Source organism: Ranitomeya variabilis, chromosome 8, assembly GCF_051348905.1.
Source record: "Ranitomeya variabilis isolate aRanVar5 chromosome 8, aRanVar5.hap1, whole genome shotgun sequence".
Classification (NCBI taxonomy): domain Eukaryota; kingdom Metazoa; phylum Chordata; class Amphibia; order Anura; family Dendrobatidae; genus Ranitomeya; species Ranitomeya variabilis.
The window spans coordinates 209,611,996-209,631,126 of record NC_135239.1 but is presented as its reverse complement, the minus strand read 5'-3'; the positions used below and the strand labels follow the sequence as shown (position 1 = coordinate 209,631,126).

At 45.2% G+C, this 19,131-nt stretch overlaps 1 protein-coding gene across 10 annotated transcripts in view; it reads left to right on the top strand.

Annotated features, from left to right (window-relative positions):
* GRIP2 (glutamate receptor interacting protein 2) overlaps positions 1-19,131 on the top strand; it is a 307,958-nt gene that overhangs the window by 218,534 nt on the left and 70,293 nt on the right. Inside the window, exon 1 of one of the 10 annotated variants that reach the window (XM_077276679.1) lies at positions 18,935-19,076. The exons of the other annotated variants lie outside the window; for them this stretch is intronic. Within the exon in view, the coding sequence (XP_077132794.1) occupies positions 19,046-19,076 (31 nt within the window). The 5' untranslated portion in view covers positions 18,935-19,045. Of the gene's footprint in view, positions 1-18,934; positions 19,077-19,131 lie in introns of those variants that run through there. 10 annotated transcript variants of the gene reach the window in all.

The window sequence follows — 19,131 nt, the reverse complement described above, 5'->3', positions numbered from 1 at the left end:
TGACATTTCCATCTCCAAAAAGCTTGTCGGTAGAGGGAAGCATGAAGTGCTCTAAAATTTCCCGGTAGACGGCTGCGCTGACTTTGGTCTTGATAAAACACAGTGGACCTACACCAGCAGATGACATGGCTCCCCGAACCATCACTGATTGTGGAGACTTCACACCAGACCTCCAGCAGCTTGGATTGTGGCCTTTCCACTCTTCCTCTGGGACCTTGATTTCCAAACGAAATGCAAAATTTACTTTCCTCTGAACACAACACCTTGGACCCCTGACAATAGTCCGGTTCTTCTTCTCCTTGGCCCAGGTAAGACGCTTCTGGCGATGTCTATAGGTCATGAGTGGCTGACACAGGGAATATGACACTTGTAGCCCATGTCCTGGATACGTCTGTGTGTGGTGGCTCTGGAAGCAATGACTCCAGCAGCAGCAGTCCACTCCTTGTGAATCTTCCCCACATTACTGAATGGCCTTTTCTTAATCTTTTCAAGGCTGCGGTTCTCCCGCTTGCTTGTGCACCTTTTTCTACCACACTTTTTCCTTCCACTTTCCAGTAATCTGCTTGGATACAGCACTCTGTAAACAGCCGGCTTCTTTAGCAATGATCTTTTGTGGCTTCCCCTCCTTGTGGAGTGTGTCAATGACTTCCTTCTGGACATCTGTCAGGTCAGCAGTCTTCCTCATGATTGTGGAGCTACTGAAACAGACTAAGGACCTTTATAAACACTTAGGAGCCTTTACAGGTGTTTTTTTGTTAATTATTCTAATTTACTGAGATAATGACTTTTGAGTTTTCAATGGCTGTAAGCCATAATCATCAACATTAACAGAAATAAACACGTGAAATAGATCACTCTGTGTGTATTGACTCTATAGAATATATGAGTTTCAGTTTTTGAATTGAAGAACTGAAATAAATTAACTTTTTGATGATATTCTAATTTTGTGGGAAGCACCTGTAGTTATACAGTACAGACCAAGAGTTTGGACACACCTTCTCATTTAAAGATTTTTCTGTATTTTCATGACTATTGTAGCATAGTGACTGGCCCTGTGATGGAAGCCTGGGTATGTTTTGCTCAAGCAGATCTACTGCTGAGGGGTTTGTTTACATTGGGAAGGCTTCCAGGTGATTGGAGAGATGGGTGGGTTCAGTCACCTACAAACCCAGCCAAAGAGGTGTGTCTGAACACGCAAGATGGTTTTGTGTGAAAGGACCTGTGGTGATGTCACGCTCACCTGACTAGCCATGTGACAGGTACCTGGGTGTGGTTACACCTATGTAAAGGAGGTGTGTGTAGCACATAGAAAGAGAGAGATTGAGTGAGTGTGTGAGTGTCTGTCAGGGTGGACACACTTCTGTGTGTCCTGGCAGGACACTGCAGAATGGCCTGTTTGTTGGACGGTTCCAAGTGGGGACGTCCTGGAAGCACACAGAGACCATTCCAGGCTGGAGAGCCTGCGTGCTGGACATAGCACGGACGGTTGGTGTTGGAGACTCCTGGGAGTGGAGTCGTCCTGGGAGCACCTGGAGACCGTAGACCTGGACGGTCTGTGTTGAGGACCTGGGACTGACCTGAAGTCAGTGTAAGGAGTGGAACTTCTGAGAGGTAACCCCAGACAACGGGATTATAATATACAGCAGAGAAGCCTATCTGCTACGTGAACTGTCTAATGTTTCATGGCTGTAATGAAATGGACTGTACCCTATCTGGTTTATGCGGAGTTTGAATAAACCATATGGACTGATATGTGTGAGATATCGTGCCTGAAGTATTTATCCTGCTGCCAAGCGAGTATCCCCAAGACCCGTAGCGGGTGAAACGCTACAATTGGTGTTTCGGATGCGGGCAAAGATCCAGGAGTACATGTTGCAGCGCTGGCTGGGCTGAGCCAAGAAGAGTGGACAGTCTTGACAACCGTGAGTAATACAGTACTGACCGGGGTCAGTGAGAGCTGCTGTTTTAGGATACCTCTGAGGAGAAGAGGGATCCAGGAACCTGTGTGGCCGGCACCAACAGGTAACGGACAGGTGTCCGTGTGTACTGACCGGGGTCAGAGTGGAAGAAAACAGAGAGAGTGCGTCGGGGCATCTCTGAGGCTGAGGGGTGTCCAGGAACCAGTGAAGTTGCCAACGGGTGACGGTCTGAAAACCGTGTATTGTACTGACCGGGGCCAGTGAAAAACTATGTTTGGGCTGTGTGTAAAGTCGGGTGCGTAACAGACGGGAGTCTGTGGTGTTCTGACCGGGGTCAGTGAGAGACTGAGTTTTTTTTTCCTGAGAGTCAGCTTGCTGTGGCTCGGTGAGGTCACGAAGTTTGCTGTGGCTCGGTGGGGTCACAAAGGTGACAAGCGGCTTGCTGTGGATCAGCGGGTCCACGAAGGTGACAAGCGGCTTTCTGTGGATCGGCGGGTCCACGAAGTTTGCGGTGCAGAGCCTTGTGAAGTCTAGCTGCAGTTGCAGCAAAGAGGGGAAAAAAAAAAAGAAATTGCTGGTTTAGAGCGTGCAGACTCTTAAAGGGCCAGAGTCACATTGGTGTGCTGTGCGAACTGGGGCCTGAGAGTAGTTACATAGTTACATAGTTACATAGTTATTGAGGTTGAAGGAAGACTTTAAGTCCATCTAGTTCAACCCATAGCCTAACCTAGCATGCCCTAACATGTTGATCCAGAGGAAGGCAAAAAAAAACCATGTGGCAAGGAGTAACTCCACCATGGGGAAAAAAATTCCTTCCCGACTCCACATACGGCAATCAGACTAGTTCCCTGGATCAACGCCTTATCAAGGAATCTAGTGTATATACCCTGTAATATTATACTTTTCCAGAAAGGTATCCAGTCCCCTCTTAAATTTAATTAATGAATCACTCATTACAACATCATACGGCAGAGAGTTCCATAGTCTCACTGCTCTTACAGTAAAGAATCCGCGTCTGTTATTATGCTTAAACCTTCTTTCCTCCAGACGTAGAGGATGCCCCCTTGTCCCTGTCTCAGGTCTATGATTAAAAAGATCATCAGAAAGGTCTTTGTACTGTCCCCTCATATATTTATACATTAAAATAAGATCACCCCTTAGTCTTCGTTTTTCCAAACTAAATAGCCCCAAGTGTAATAACCTATCTTGGTATTGCAGACCCCCCAGTCCTCTAATAACCTTGGTCGCTCTTCTCTGCACCCGCTCTAGTTCAGCTATGTCTTTCTTATACACCGGAGACCAGAACTGTGCACAGTATTCTAAGTGTGGTCGAACTAGTGACTTGTATAGAGGTAAAATTATGTTCTCCTCATGAGCATCTATGCCTCTTTTAATACACCCCATTAGTACTGTGGGAAGTCCACAGGGTGTACCCGAGGGAAGGGGTGGTGTCCCTAAAAGGGGTGGAGTTCCGCCAAATGGCGGTTTCCAAGAAAAGGGGTGGAGTTCCGCCAAATGGTGGTTTCCAAGAAAAGGGGTGGAGTTCCACCAAATGGTGGTTTCCAAGAAAAGGGGTGGAGTTCTGCCAAATGGTGGTTTCCCAAAAAAGGGGCGGAGTCCCCAAAGGGGGCGGTAACCCAAAAGAGCGTAGTTGCCCAAAAGGGGGTGGAGTCCCACAAGGGGGTAGTGACCCTAAAGGGGCGGAGTCCCAAAAAGGGGACGGTAACCCGAATACGGATGGCGGAAAAAAGAGGCGGTGGTGAATGCATCATTGGATAGTAGGCCGGACTGTAAGTTATCCTCAGACTTGTGGGAGGAGGGGGTTCCTCTACAGCTGGAGGATGGAAGTCTCATTACTGTTGCAGGGGCATACGTTAAGTCAGTAATGGGTCCCAAAATTGACGGGTCAGACATCGGGGTGACCAGTGTGAGGGGTTCGTCTGCCCAACTTACCGACATGATGTCACCAAATGTGTACACTGAAATGTCTGACAGTGATCTGGTAAATAGAACCTGTGAAGCTGACACCCTGTTAGAAAGGAACTTGAGAGTTCACCGTACTGTGGGGTATGACACAAACTCCGGGGGGGGGGGGGGTGACTGTGACGTGTCATTACCAGTAGCAACCACTAGAGCTGAGTACGAGGTTGTGCGGACGGAGGCACTGACACAGGGGAAGGATAGTGCTCCCCAAGGTAAAGTCAGGATGGCAGGGGTAGCCATAACAGAAATTGTGACCTGTGTGAGGGGCGACTGCAGGTTACAGGATGACCGATTGGGTGGTGGTGACTCCCATTCAGATGTTGACGCCAGATGGAAGAGTTAGAGGCAGTGACTCCTCACTTAGCTCAGGGCTCAGTGACCTAAGCGGGAGATCCTGTAGCAGAAGAAATGACAAGGGGTCGTCCTTATCAAAGCGTGTGATGGAAATGGTTGACAGACGGTTTCACTGTCAGGGACGACAGAGAAAGGTCTCTGGTCGGGTAATAGAAAGTGCCAAAGCCCCACGGTTTTAGCCAGAGGGGGGGAATATGTAGCATAGTGACTGGCCCTGTGATGGAAGCCTGGGTATGTTTTGCTCAAACAGATCTACTGCTGAAGGGTTTGTTTACATTGGGAAGGCTTCCAGGTGATTGGAGAGATGGGTGGGTTCAGTCACCTACAAACCCAGCCAAAGAGGCGTGTCTGAACACGTAAGATGGTTTTGTGTGAAAGGACCTGTGGTGATGTCACGCTCACCTGACTAGCCATGTGACAGGTACCTGGGTGTGGTTACACCTATGTAAAGGAGGTGTGTGTAGCACATAGAGAGAGAGAGATTGAGTGAGTGTGTGAGTGTCTGTCAGGGTGGACACACTTCCGTGTGTCCTGGCAGGACACTGCAGAATGGCCTGTGTGTTGGACGGTTCCAAGTGGGGACGTCCTGGAAGCACACAGAGACCATTCCAGGCTGGAGAGCCTGCGTGCTGGACATAGCACGGACGGTTGGTGTTGGAGACTCCTGGGAGTGGAGTCGTCCTGGGAGCACCTGGAGACCGTAGACCTGGACGGTCTGTGTTGAGGACCTGGGACTGACCTGAAGTCAGTGTAAGGAGTGGAACTTCTGAGAGGTAACCCCAGACAACGGGATTATAATATACAGCAGAGAAGCCTATCTGCTACGTGAACTGTCTAATGTTTCATGGCTGTAATGAAATGGACTGTACCCTGTCTGGTTTATGCAGAGTTTGAATAAACCATATGGACTGATATGTGTGAGATATCGTGCCTGAAGTGTTTATCCTGCTGCCAAGCGAGTATCCCCAAGACCCGTAGCGGGTGAAACGCTACACTATGAAAATTGTACATTCACACTGAAGGCATCAAAACGATGAATTAACACATGTGGAATTATATACTTAACAAAAAAGTGTGAAACAACTGAAAATATGTCTTATATTCTAGGTTCTTCAAAGTAGCCACCTTTTGCTTTGATGACTGCTTTGCACACTCTTGGCATTCTCTTGAATGCCATAATACAAATTCTAACAGTCTATTCAGTAGGACTATCAGCTGTGTATCCAGCAGACTTCTGCACAACACAACTGATGGTCCCAACCCCATTTATAAGGCAAGAAATCCCACTTATTAAACCTGACAGGGCACACCTGTGAAGTGAAGACCATTCCCGGTGACTACCTCTTGAAGCTCATCAAGAGAATGCCAAGAGTGTGCAAAGCGGTCATCAAAGCAAAAGGTGGCTACTTTGAAGAACCTAGAATATAAGACATAATTTCAGTTGTTTCACACTTTTTTGATAAGTATATAATTCCACATGTGTTAATTCATCATTTTGATGCCTTCAGTGTGAATGTACAATTTTCATAGTCATGAAAATAGAGAAACATCTTTAAATGAGAAGGTGTGTCCAAACTTTTGGTCTGTACTGTATATCTTCTTGTATGTAGTGCTATGGACAGTAATAATTGTGTATGTACAACTGGCAACTGGTGTAACCTGGGTACCTCCTGTATATAATTATATGTGTACAGCTGGTATAACTTGGGCATCTCCTGTATATGATTATATATGTACAGCCGCTATAACCTGGGCATCTCCTGTATATAATGATATACATTGGTGTTCAAAAGTCCTGCATAGGCGTGAAGAAAACTATGTTTCATACTTCTGCATCTCTACAGTGAAACTGGTGGAACATATATGTTTTTGTAATCCCTCATTGTATGCAATACTCATTTTTGAATGTCCCAAGTGTATTAATTTTATGGCATGCACATTTTTGATATTTTTTTTTACAGCATAACCATACCTACACCAGTACAGTGTGTAGAATGGTGAACAGGTTTCTAAGTTCATTAACTTCCAAAGCAAGTTCACACAGACTTAAATTTTACTTTTTAAGATTTATTATTTTTTATTTAATTCAGAGTCCTGAAAAGGGCCTTTTTAGTGCATCTTTAGCTTCTAATACTTTATTGGCCAGCCTTTGCTCTTAAGCACCAGCTTGCATCTCTGTGGCATTGAGTGAACAAGCTTCTGCAGATGTTCACGAGTGATGATGTGGTTCCAGGCCTGTATCAGAGCCTCAATCAACTCACTCTTGGTCCTGGGCTGTTTTCTAGATATCTCTAATGATACCTTGTGCCAATTGGATTGAGGTCCGGGACTGAGCTGGCCAGTCAATAGTAGCCACCTTGTTCTTTTTTTCCATTCCGTTACTGTCTTAGCTCTGTGACAAGGAGCATTATCATCCTGGAAGATATAATCCTCTGAAAACAGGTGTTGAGCAGAAGGCAGCATTTTCTTATTAAGGATGTCTATGTATTTTTTTGCGTAAGGCAAGATTGCCTTGTGCAGGCATGTACTACGGAGGACAGATAATGAACTTCAATCCAATATTGCAGCCAGCATGCAGCCAGCGGGTAAGGAAAGGGTGAATCAAACACCCGAAAACCCCGCCCCTATGGCTGAAAATTGTTCCCTCCAAATTCAGGTGACAGAGTCCCTTTAACCCCTTCACCCCCAAGGGTGGTTTGCACGTTAATGACCGGGCCAATTTTTACAATTCTGACCACTGTCCCTTTATGAGGCTATAACTCTGGAACGCTTTGACGGATCTTGGCGATTCTGACATTGTTTTCTCGTGACATATTGTACTTCATGTTAGTGGTAAAATTTATTCAATATAACTTGTGTTTATTTGTGAAAAAAATGGAAATTTGGCGAAAATTTTGAAAATTTTGCAATTTTCCAACTTTGAATTTTTATGCCCTTAAATCACAGACATATGTCACGCAAAATACTTAATAAGTAACATTTCCCACATGTCTACTTTACATCAGTACAATTTTGGAACCAAAATTTTTTTTTGTGATGGAGTTATAAGGGTTAAAAGTTGACCAGCAATTTCTCATTTTTACAACACCATTTTTTTTTAGGGACCACATCTCATTTGAAGTCATTTTGAGGGGTCTATATGATAGAAAATACTCAAGTGTGACACCATTCTAAAAACTGCACCCCTCAAGGTGCTCAAAACCACATTCAAGAAGTTTATTAACCCTTCAGGTGTTTCACAGGAATTTTTGGAATGTTTAAATAAAAATGAACATTTAACTTTTTTTCACACACAATTTATTTCAGCTCCAATTTGTTTTATTTTACCAAGGGTAACAGGAGAAAATGGACCCCCAAAGTTGTTGTACAATTTGTCCTGAGTACGCTGATACCCCATATGTGAGGGTAAACCACTGTTTGGGCGTATGGCAGAGCTCGGAAGGAAAGGAGCGCCATTTGACTTTTCAATGCAAAATTGACTGGAATTGAGATGGGACGCCATGTTGCGTTTGGAGAGCCCCTGATGTGCCTAAACACTGAAACCCCCTACAAGTGACACCATTTTGGAAAGTAGACCCCCTAAGGAACTTATCTTGATGTGTGGTGAGCACTTTGACCCACCAAGTGCTTCACAGAAGTTTATAATGCAGAGCCGTAAAAATAAAAAATCATATATTTTTTCACAAAAATGATCTTTTCGCCCCCAATTTTTTATTTTCCCAAGGGTAAGAGAAGAAATTGGACCCCAAAAAATGTTGTGCAATTTGTCCTGAGTACGCTGATACCCCATATGTGGGTGTAAACCATTGTTTGGGCGCATGGCAGAGCTTGGAAGGGAAGGAGCGCCATTTGACTTTTCAATGCAAAATTGACTGGAATTGAGATGGGACGCCATGTTGCGTTTGGAGAGCCCCTGATGTGCCTAAACATTGAAACTCCCTACAAGTGACACCATTTTGGAAAGTAGACCCCCTAAGGAACTTATCTAGATGTGTGGTGAGCACTTTGACCCACCAAGTGCTTCACAGAAGTTTATAATGCAGAGCCGTAAAAATAAAAAATCATATTTTTTCACAAAAATGATCTTTTTGCCCCCAATTTTTTATTTTCCCAAGGGTAAGAGAAGAAATTGGACCCCAAAAAATGTTGTGCAATTTGTCCTGAGTACGATGATACCCCATATGTGGGTGTAAACCATTGTTTGGGCGCATGGCAGAGCTTGGAAGGGAAGGAGCGCCATTTGACTTTTCAATGCAAAATTGACTGGAATTGAGATGGGACGCCATGTTGCGTTTGGAGAGCCCCTGATGTGCCTAAACATTGAAACTCCCGACAAGTGACACCATTTTGGAAAGTAGACCCCCTAAGGAACTTATCTAGATGTGTGGTGAGCACTTTGACCCACCAAGTGCTTCACAGAAGTTTATAATGCAGAGCCGTAAAAATAAAAAATCATATTTTTTCACAAAAATGATCTTTTTGCCCCCATTTTTTTATTTTCCCAAGGGTAAGAGAAGAAATTGGACCCCAAAAAATGTTGTGCAATTTGTCCTGAGTACGATGATACCCCATATGTGGGTGTAAACCATTGTTTGGGCGCATGGCAGAGCTTGGAAGGGAAGGAGCGCCATTTGACTTTTCAATGCAAAATTGACTGGAATTGAGATGGGATGCCATGTTGCGTTTGGAGAGCCCCTGATGTGCCTAAACATTGAAACTCCCTACAAGTGACACCATTTTGGAAAGTAGACCCCCTAAGGAACTTATCTAGATGTGTTTTGAGAGCTTTGAACCCCCAAGTGTTTCACTACAGATTATAACGCAGAGCCGTGAAAATAATTTTTATTTTTTTTCTCAAAAATGATTTTTTAGCACCCAGCTTTGTATTTTTACAAGGGTAACAGAATAAATTGGACCCCAAAATGTGTTTTCCAATTTGTCCTGAGTACGCTGATACCCCATATGTGGGGGGGAACCACTGTTTGGGCGCATGACAGAGCTCGGAAGGGAAGGAGCGCCATTTGGAATGCAGACTTAAATGGATTGGTCAGCAGCCGTCACGTTGCATTTGCAGAGCCCCTGATGTACCCAAACAGTACAAACCCCCCACAAGTGACCCCATATTGGAAACTAGACCTCCCAAGGAACTTATCTAGATGTGTTTTGAGAACTTTGAACCCCCAAGTGTTTCACTAAAGTTTATAGCGCAAAGCCGTGAAAATAAAAATTCTTTTTTTTTTTCACAAAAATGATTTTTTTAGCCCCCAGTTTTGTATTTTCACAAGGGTAACAGGATAAATTAGACCCCAAAAGTTGTTGTCCAATTTGTCCTGAGTACGCTGATACCCCATATGTGGGGGGGAACCACTGTTTGGGTGCATGACAGAGCTCAGAAGGGAAGGAGCGCCATTTGGAATGCAGCCTTAAATGGATTGGTCTGCAGGCGTCACGTTGCATTTGCAAAGCCCCTGATGTACCCAAACAGTACAAACCCCCCACAAGTGACCCCATATTGGAAACTAGACCTCCCAAGGAACTTATCTAGATGTGTTGTAAGAACTTTGAACCCCCAAGTGCTTCACTACAGTTTATAACGCAGAGCCGTGAAAATAAAACATCTTTTTTTTCCCACAAAAATGATTTTTAGCCCCCCAAATTTTTATTTTCCTAAGGATAACAAGAGAACTTGGACCCCAGAAGTTGTTGTTCAATTTGTCCCGAGTACGCTGATAACACATATGTTGGGGTAAACCCCTTTTTGGGCGCACGGGAGAGCTCGGAAGGGAAGGAGCACTGTTTTTCTTTTTCAACGCAGAATTGGCTGGAATTGAGATTGGACGCCATGTCGTGCTTGGAGAGCCCCTGATGTGCCTGGACAGTGGAAACTCCCCAATTCTACCTGAAACCCTAACCCAAACACACCCCTAACCCTAATCCCAACGGTAACCCTAACCACACCCCTAGCCCTGACACACCCATAATTCTAATCCCAACCCTAATCCAAACGTAAATGTAATCCTAACCCTAACTTTAGCCCCAACCCTAACTTTAGCCCCAACCCTAACTTTACCTCCATCCCTAGCCCTAACCCTACCCCTAACCCTAAACGTGACTGAAATACGTGGCAGTGAAATACGTGGCACTGAAATACGTGGCACTGAAATACGTGGCACTGAAATACGTGGCACTGAAATACGTGATACGTGGCACTTAAATACGTGGCACTGAAATACGTGGCACTGAAATACGTGGCACTGAAATACGTGGCACTGAAATACGTGGCACTGAAATATGTGATACGTGGCACTTAAATACATGGCACTGAAACACGTGGCACTGAAATACGTGATACGTGGCACTGAAATACGTGGCACTGAAATATGTGATACGTGGCACTTAAATACGTGGCACTGAAATACGTGGCACTGAAATACGTGGCACTGAAATACGTGGCACTGAAATACGTGGCACTGAAATATGTGATACGTGGCACTTAAATACATGGCACTGAAACACGTGGCACTGAAATACGTGATACGTGGCACTGAAATACGTGGCACTGAAATACGTGGCACTGAAATACGTGGCACTGAAATACGTGGCACTGAAATACGTGGCACTGAAATACGTGGCACTGAAATACGTGGCACTGAAATACGTGGTACTAAAATATGTGGCACTGAAATACGTGATACGTGGCACTGAAATACGTGATACGTGGCACTGAAATACGTGGCACTGAAACACGTGGCACTGAAATACGTGGCACTGAAATACGTGGCACTGAAATACGTGGTACTAAAATATGTGGCACTGAAATACGTGATACGTGGCACTGAAATACGTGATACGTGGCACTGAAATACGTGATACGTGGCACTGAAATACGTGATACGTGGCACTGAAATACGTGGCACTGAAACACGTGGCACTGAAATACGTGGCACTGAAATACGTGGCACTGAAATACGTGGCACTGAAATACGTGGCACTATGACTGTCAGAAAATGTTCATTAAACGGTTAGGGGTGAGGTTAGGGGTAGAGTTAGGGTTAGGGTTTGGATCCCTTTATCACCTTGATGGTGGTGGGTGGCTTTTCAGTGTGTTTTCTGTTTTTTTTCGATAACAATGCATGCGTTTTTAACGCAAACAAACGCATGTGCTTAAAAACGCAAGAAAATACTGCAGGTTGTATTTCTGAAAATGAACGCATGCAGAAAAAAACCGCATGCGTTTGAAAACGCGACCAAACGCGTACAAAAAAACCGCATGCGTTTTCAATGTTAAATATAGGGAAAAAACGCATGCGTTTTTTTGTGCAAAAAACGCTGCAGACAAAAACGCAAGTGTGAAACCAGCGACGCTTTTTATAGCAAAAAAGTTTTTGCGTCTCCACATTTTGAGACCTATAATTTTTCCACATTTTGCTCCACAGAGTCATGTGAGGTCTTGTTTTTTGCGGGATGAGTTGACGTTTTTATTAGTAACATTTTCGGACACGTGACCGTTTTTGATCGCTTTTTATTCCGATTTTTGTGAGGCAGAATGACCAAAAACCTGCTATTCATGAATTTCTTTTGGGAGAGGCGTTTATACCGTTCCGGGTTTGGTAAAATTGATAAAGCATTTTTATTCGTCGGGTCAGTATGATTACAGCGATATCTCAGTTATATAATTTTTTTATGTTTTGGCACTTTTATACGATAAAAACTAAAATATAGAAAAAATAATTATTTTGGTATCGCTTTATTCTCAGGACTATAACTTTTTTATTTTTTTGCTGATGATGCTGTATGGCGGCTTGTTTTTTGCGGGACAAGATGACGTTTTCAGCGGTACCATGGATATTTATATCAGTCTTTTTGATCGCGTGTTATTCCACTTTTTGTTCGGCGGTATGGTAATAAAGCGTTGTTTTTTGCCTCGTTTTTTTTTTTTCTTACGGTGTTTACTGAAGGGGTTAACTAGTGGGGCAGTTTTATAGGTTGGGTCGTTACGGACGCGGCGATACTAGATATGTGTACTTTTATTGTTTTGTTTTTTTTATTTAGATAAAGAAATGTATTTATGGGAATAATATATATTTTTTTTTTATTATTTATTTAGGATTTTTATTTTTTTTTTTTTTACACATGTGGAAAAATTTTTTTTTTACTTTTTTACTTTGTCCCAGGGGGGGACATCACAGATCATTGATCTGGCAGTGTGCACAGCACTCTGCCAGATCGACGATCTGCTGTGCAGGGCTGCAGGCTTACCAAGTGTCTGCTCTGAGCAGACACTCGGTAAGCCACCTCCCTCCCTGCAGGACCCGGATGCCGCGGCCATCTTGGATCCGGGACCTGCAGCCAGGAAGGAGGTAGGAGACCCTCGCAGCAACGCGATCACATCGCGTTGCTCCGGGGGTCTCAGGGAAGCCCGCAGGGAGCCCCCTCCCTGCGCGATGCTTCCCTATACCGCCGGTACACTGCGATCATGTTTGATCGCGGTGTGCGGGGGGTTAATGTGCCGGGGGCGGTCCATGACCGCTCCTGGCACATAGTGCCGGATGTCAGCTGCGATATGCAGCTGACACCCGGCCGCGATCGGCCGCGCTCCCCCCGTGAGCGCCGCTGATCGGTGATGACGTACTATCCCGTCGGTGGTCATACGGGCCCACCCCACCTCGACGGGATAGTACGTCTGATGTCAGGAAGGGGTTAACCATACCCTCCACAATATGAAGCCTTCCATCACCATTGGCTGCCATACAGCCCCAGACCATTACTTTCATTGGATGTTTCACAGAGAAGCACAAACACTCTGGCTTGTACTCTTCATGTGGGAACCTTCTCACATAAGACTTGCCATCATTTCCTAAAATGCAAAAAGTGCTTTTATCACTAAATAGCACTTTTTCCCCACTCCTCCTTCCTCCATTTTAAATATTTCAATGCCCACAGTTTTCGCCTTTGTCTTTGTATGGCTGTCTTCAATGGCTTCTTTCAGGCCTTGTTGCAATAATTTCAGGCAAAACTGCTTCAAAAGCTAAAAAATATTACAGGGAGAGAATGCAAAATTGTATTCTGAACAAAACCATATATAATATGTCATATTAGCATCGAAGATATTCGACAGAAAACGCTTAAAACTTGAAAAATCAATTTATCCTATGCAGGACTTTTGAACACCACTGTATGTACAGCCGATATAACCTGGGCATCTCCTGTATGTAATGATATATGTACAGCTGGTATAACCTGGGTATCTCCTCTATATAATTATATATGTACAGTCGTTATAACCTAGGCATCTCCTGTATGTAATTATATATGTACAGCTGTGCCACAGGGTCCTACTCCGATACCACACAATCAACAGAGCAAGAGTATAGTGAACAATTCCAAGACCTTTATTTAGGCAAAAACATGAAAGGTCCATATATAATCCACCACACAAAGGATAAAATAGTCCAGAACACGAATGCAGTTCAGTAACAGGGTAAAAGTCCAACAATCCAGCAGACAGAGGATAGCATAGTCCATATTCGCTTCGTTCTCTCTGATATGCCATTCACATCATGGTTCCACACAGGATCTGATCTCTGTCTCACTTCCCTGATATTTACAAGTCTCCCTCCTCATTCACAGGTTAGGGGGGTGGGTCGCAGGGGCTCATTGTTTCAACAAGCTAGGTCAACATGTCATTAGCATATTAGCAAACAACATTATTCACTGACCCTGTGGAGAGATAACAATACAGAACTGTGGGGAGAATATCAGATGGCAAATAACAACTCATCCTACAAGAGAACACAATGAAAATAAGTAAAATAGAAATATACACAAAATGATACCCACATAGTATATCACACCATCACAAGCTGGAATAACCTGGGCATCTCCTGTATATAATGATATATATACGGCCGCTATAACCTGGGCATCTCCTGTATATAATTATTTATGTACAGCTGGTAGAACCTGGGCATCTCCTGTATATAATGATATATGTCCAGCCGCTATAACCTGGGCATCTCCTGTATATAATTATTTATGTACAGCTGGTATAACCTGGGAATCTTCTGTATATAATTAGATATTTGCAGCATTTTGCTTTCTTTTTGTAATGAATCCGGATCAGTTTGTTTTCTTCTGGGGGGGGGTCACACAGTTTCTGAGCCGATCTTTGATTTAAAGGGTTAATTATTATTTTTTTCTATAAGGCAGAGTGGCGCTTCTCCCGGGACTTAGTGCTGCATAATCTCCTCGGCTCGTTCTGTGTGGTTACTGAATGCTTCAAAGGAACAGCTTAATTAGCAGAGAAATCCGGAGCTTTTTTATGTTGACATTAATAATAAAAAAAAATTAACTTTGCCGCATGTGTGTGTTTTAATTGCTGCTTACGAGGCCCTCTGTGCATCCGATGAGATCTTGAAAAGAAAATCTGGAATTTGCTTTTTGCATATAAATGCAGCAGAGATGGGATGAGTTTTACCTCTGGAGACCCCCGAGCGCGCTGCAGGGCTACAGTTTACAGTATAAACGCCCCCTCCAGCAGCAACTGCGCGAACTTGGAAGAATTATCATCTGCAACTTTTTGTAGAAACTTTTTGCTTTTTCTTAACCAATATATATGGGGAACTGCGACACCAGCACTACTGAAATATTCACCTTAAACCTGTTTCATGAAGTGGTCTGAGTCAGATTTCTGGTGTAAAACCTTTTGAAACGTCGCAACACTTTTTTGCAACTTGTCGTAGTAACCTGAGGATGCAGATAAACGTGAACACAATAGTGGAGGAGGAAGCCGCGACAATTCAGCCTGAGCCTCTGAGTCTCAGCGCAGTAGACACGATGATGTCCCCAGATCCCACCTGCTGTGCAGAGCCTCAGTCCGCACTGAGCAGAACAGGACATCGTGGGCAAAGGGCTGGAAGAGTCGTTTTTACTTTTCTATTTTATCAGTGAGAAATTGTGGGGGTCTCTGTGGACTAAGGAGGCCTCGTACCTTGCAGGTAGTGCTGCAGGGTCCTCATACTGTCTGTATGGGGGGGCTCTGTGGACTAAGGAGTCATCATACTTTATTTGGAGTGCTATAGAGTCCTCATACTGTCTGTATGGGGGGCTGAGTGGACTAAGGAGGCCTCATACTTTGCTTGGAGCGCTGTAGGGTCCTCATACTGTCTGTGTGGACTAAGGAGGCATCATACTTTCCTGAAGGCGCTGTAGAGTCTTTATACCGTCTGTAGGAGGGGCTGTGTAGTGCTATAGGGTCATCACACTTTGTGGGGGTCTATGTGGACTAAGGAGGCATCGTAGTTTGCTGGGAGCGCTGTAGGGTCCTCATACTGTCGGTTGGGGGTGATGTAGCAGAATTCAGTGCATTATAGACATCCTGGAGTTCTGTGCTCTGAGTAATATTGAGGTGTAGGGTCCCAATCATGATATCTCTCCTCTATAGCTTTAAGGCCTAAGAAAGGAGAAAACTTCTTTCTCCTCCCAGACTGATCTTCACTCTCAGTTCATGTGTAAAATCTATATTCAGTGAAGACAGAATCCCCCATTACTGAGATAGGCGGTGACAGCTAGTGCTCATAAAATTCTATGGAGAACGTGGGGCGAGCTAGAGGCCGACACAGACATTCTGCTGCAAGTTCTCTTCCAATGACAAGTGAAGGTCTCCATAGAACTTTATAAGCACCAACCGTCATCTCTTATCTCAGTAAAAGGAAAACCTGTATTCACTGAACACAGATGTTACCAAGGAATTGAGAGTTTGAGAATGAACGGTCATTCCTGGGGGAGAAAGAAACAGATTTCTCTGATAAGATACATTACAAAGTTTCTGTTTTTCACTTTTACTATTGGCTGCAACTTTTTTTTCTTTGCAGAGTAAGGGTATGTTTCCACATTCAGTTTTGCGTCAGGCTTTGGTCAGGATTTTATGCAGGTAAAATCCTGACCAAAACTGCACCTGAGGTCACTGGCAGGTCACCTGCGGTGTTCCTGCGTGTTTTGCTCATAGTAGCAACATGCTGCGTTTAGAAAAAAACGCACCACGCATGCGTTTTCGCGGCAAAAACGCATGCGTTTTTTAACGCATAGTGGAGTCTGGATTTCATGAAATCCCATCCACTATGCTGTAACATCTGGACGCTGTGTTTTTGACGCTGCGGAAAAACGCAGCGTCAAAAACGCAGCGTTTCCTGAACGTGGAAACATACCCTTAGGGTATGTGTCCACGTTCAGGATTGCATCAGGATTTGGTCAGGATTTTTCATCAGTATTTGTAGCCAAAACCAGGAGTGGAACAATTAGAGGAAAAGTATAATAGAAACACATGCTCCACTTCTGCATTTATCACCCACTCCTGGTTTTGGCTACAAATACTGATGAAAAATCCTGACCAAATCCTGATGCAATCCTGAAAGTGGACACATACCCTAAGGGTATGTTTCCACGGTCAGGAAACGCTGCTTGTTTGACGCTGCGCAGAGCTGCAGCGTCAAACAAGCAGCGTCCAGATGTTCCAGCATAGTGGAGGGGATTTTATGAAATCCCGTCTCCACCATGCGTGGAAACCCGCACGCGGCGGCCCTGCGACTACGGACATGCTGCGCGTCTCTTCAGATCGCAGCATGTCCGTACACCTTGCGGGGACGCAGCGTCCCCGCAAGGCATATCACAGGGCGCTATGGGAGAGAGCCATCATCCCGGATGTGAAGAGTTAACACATCCGGCATGATCGCGTCCCAGAAAGGGGACGGGGCTTAGCGCCGAGCGGCTTCGCCGCTGCGGCGATACCGCCGGCCATCCTGAACGTGGAAACATACCCTAAGGGTATGTGTCCACGTTCAGGTTTGCTTCAGGCTTTGGTCAGGATTTTATGCAAGTAAAATCCTGACCAAAACTGCACCTGAGGTCACTGGAAGGTCACCTGCGGTGTACCTGCGTGTTTTGCTCATTGTAGCAACATGCTGCGTTTTGAAAAAACGCACCGCGCATGCGTTTTCACGGCAAAAACGCATGTGTTTTTTAACGCATAGTGGAGTTGGGATTTCATGAAATCCCCTCCACTATGCTGTAACATCTGGACGCTGCGTTTTTGACGCTGCGGAAAAACGCAGCGTTTCCTGAACGTGGAAACATACCCTTAGGGTATGTTTCCACGGTAAGGAAACGCTGCTTGTTTGACGCTGCGCAGAGCTGCAGCGTCAAACAAGCAGCGTCCAGATGTTCCAGCATAGTGGAGGGAATTTGATGAAATCCCGTCTCCACTATGCGTGGAAACCCGCACGCGGCGGCCCTGCGACTCCGGACATGCTGCGCGTCTTTTCAGATCGCAGCATGTCCGTACACCTTGCGGGGACGCAGCGTCCCCGCAAGGCATATCACAGGGCCCTATGGGAGAGCGCGATCATCCCGGATGTGAAGAGTTAACACATCCGGCATGATCGCGTCTCATTAAGGGGGCGGGGCTTAGCGCCGAGCGGCGATACCGCCGCCCATCCGTAACGTGGAGACATACCCTTAGGCTGCCGTCACATTAGCAGTATTTGGTCAGTATTTTACATCAGTATTTGTAAGGGTATGTTTCCACGTTCAGGAAACGCTGCGTTTTTGACGCTGCGTTTTTCCGCAGCGTCAAAAACGCAGCGTCCAGATGTTACAGCATAGTGGATGGGATTTCATGAAATCCAGACTCCACTATGCGTTAAAAAACGCATGCGTTTTTGCCGCGAAAACGCATGCGTTGTGCGTTTTTCCTAAACGCAGCATGTTGCTACTATGAGCAAAACACGCAGGTGACCTGCCAGTGACCTCAGGTGCAGTTTTGGTCAGGATTTTACCTGCATAAAATCCTGACCAAAGCCTGAAGCAAAACTGAACGTGGAAACATACCCTAAGACAAAACCAGGAGTGGGTGATAAATCCAGAAGTGGTGCATATGTTTCTATTATACTTTTCCTCTATTTGTTCCACTCCTGGAGGCTACTCAGGGCCGGCTCCCTCTTTGGATGCAGTTTCTTGATATCTTTCATGTTTTATACTGACCAGCTGATCTCTTAGGGTATGTGTCCACATTCAGGATTGCATCAGGATTTGGTCAGGATTTTACGTCAGTATTTGTAAGCCAAAACCAGGAGTGGGTGATAAATGCAGAACTGGTGCATGTGTTTCTATTATACTTTTCCTTTAATTGTTCCACTCCTGGTTTTGGCTTACAAATACTGATGGAAAATCCTGACCAAATCCTGATGCAATCCTGAATGTCGACACATACCCTTAGGGTATGTTTCCACGTTCAGGATGGCCGGCGGTATCGCCGCTCGGCGCTAAGCCCCGCCCCCTTTCTGGGACGCGATCATGCCGGATGTGTTAACTCTTCACATCCGGGATGATCGCTCGCTCCCATAGCGCCCTGTGTTATGCGTTGCGTGGACGCTGCGTCCCCGCAAGGTGTACGGACATGCTGCGATCTGAAAAGACGCGCAGCATGTCCGGAGTCGCACGGCCGCCACGTGCGGGTTTCCACGCATAGTGGAGACGGGATTTCATAAAATCCCCTCCACTATGCTGGAACATCTGGACGCTGCGTGTTTGACGCTGCAGCTCTGCGCAGCGTCAAACAAGCAGCGTTTCCTGACCGTGGAAACATACCCTCATGGTGACTGCACAGATCAGACGCCGGCCCAGATTTTGCATGAGGCCTGAGCTCGGGTACAGGTGCTGCAGGTGATAGGTGTGGATTCGGGCAGTGCAGGTCAATGTGAGATGCAGCGTGGAGCCTGGGGCTGCTTTCCCTAATGACAATAATGAGGTGGAAGTCAAGGAAAGGTCAGAGTCTCCCATACTGTAAGCTAATTTTCTGTGTATGTAACAGGACACTTTG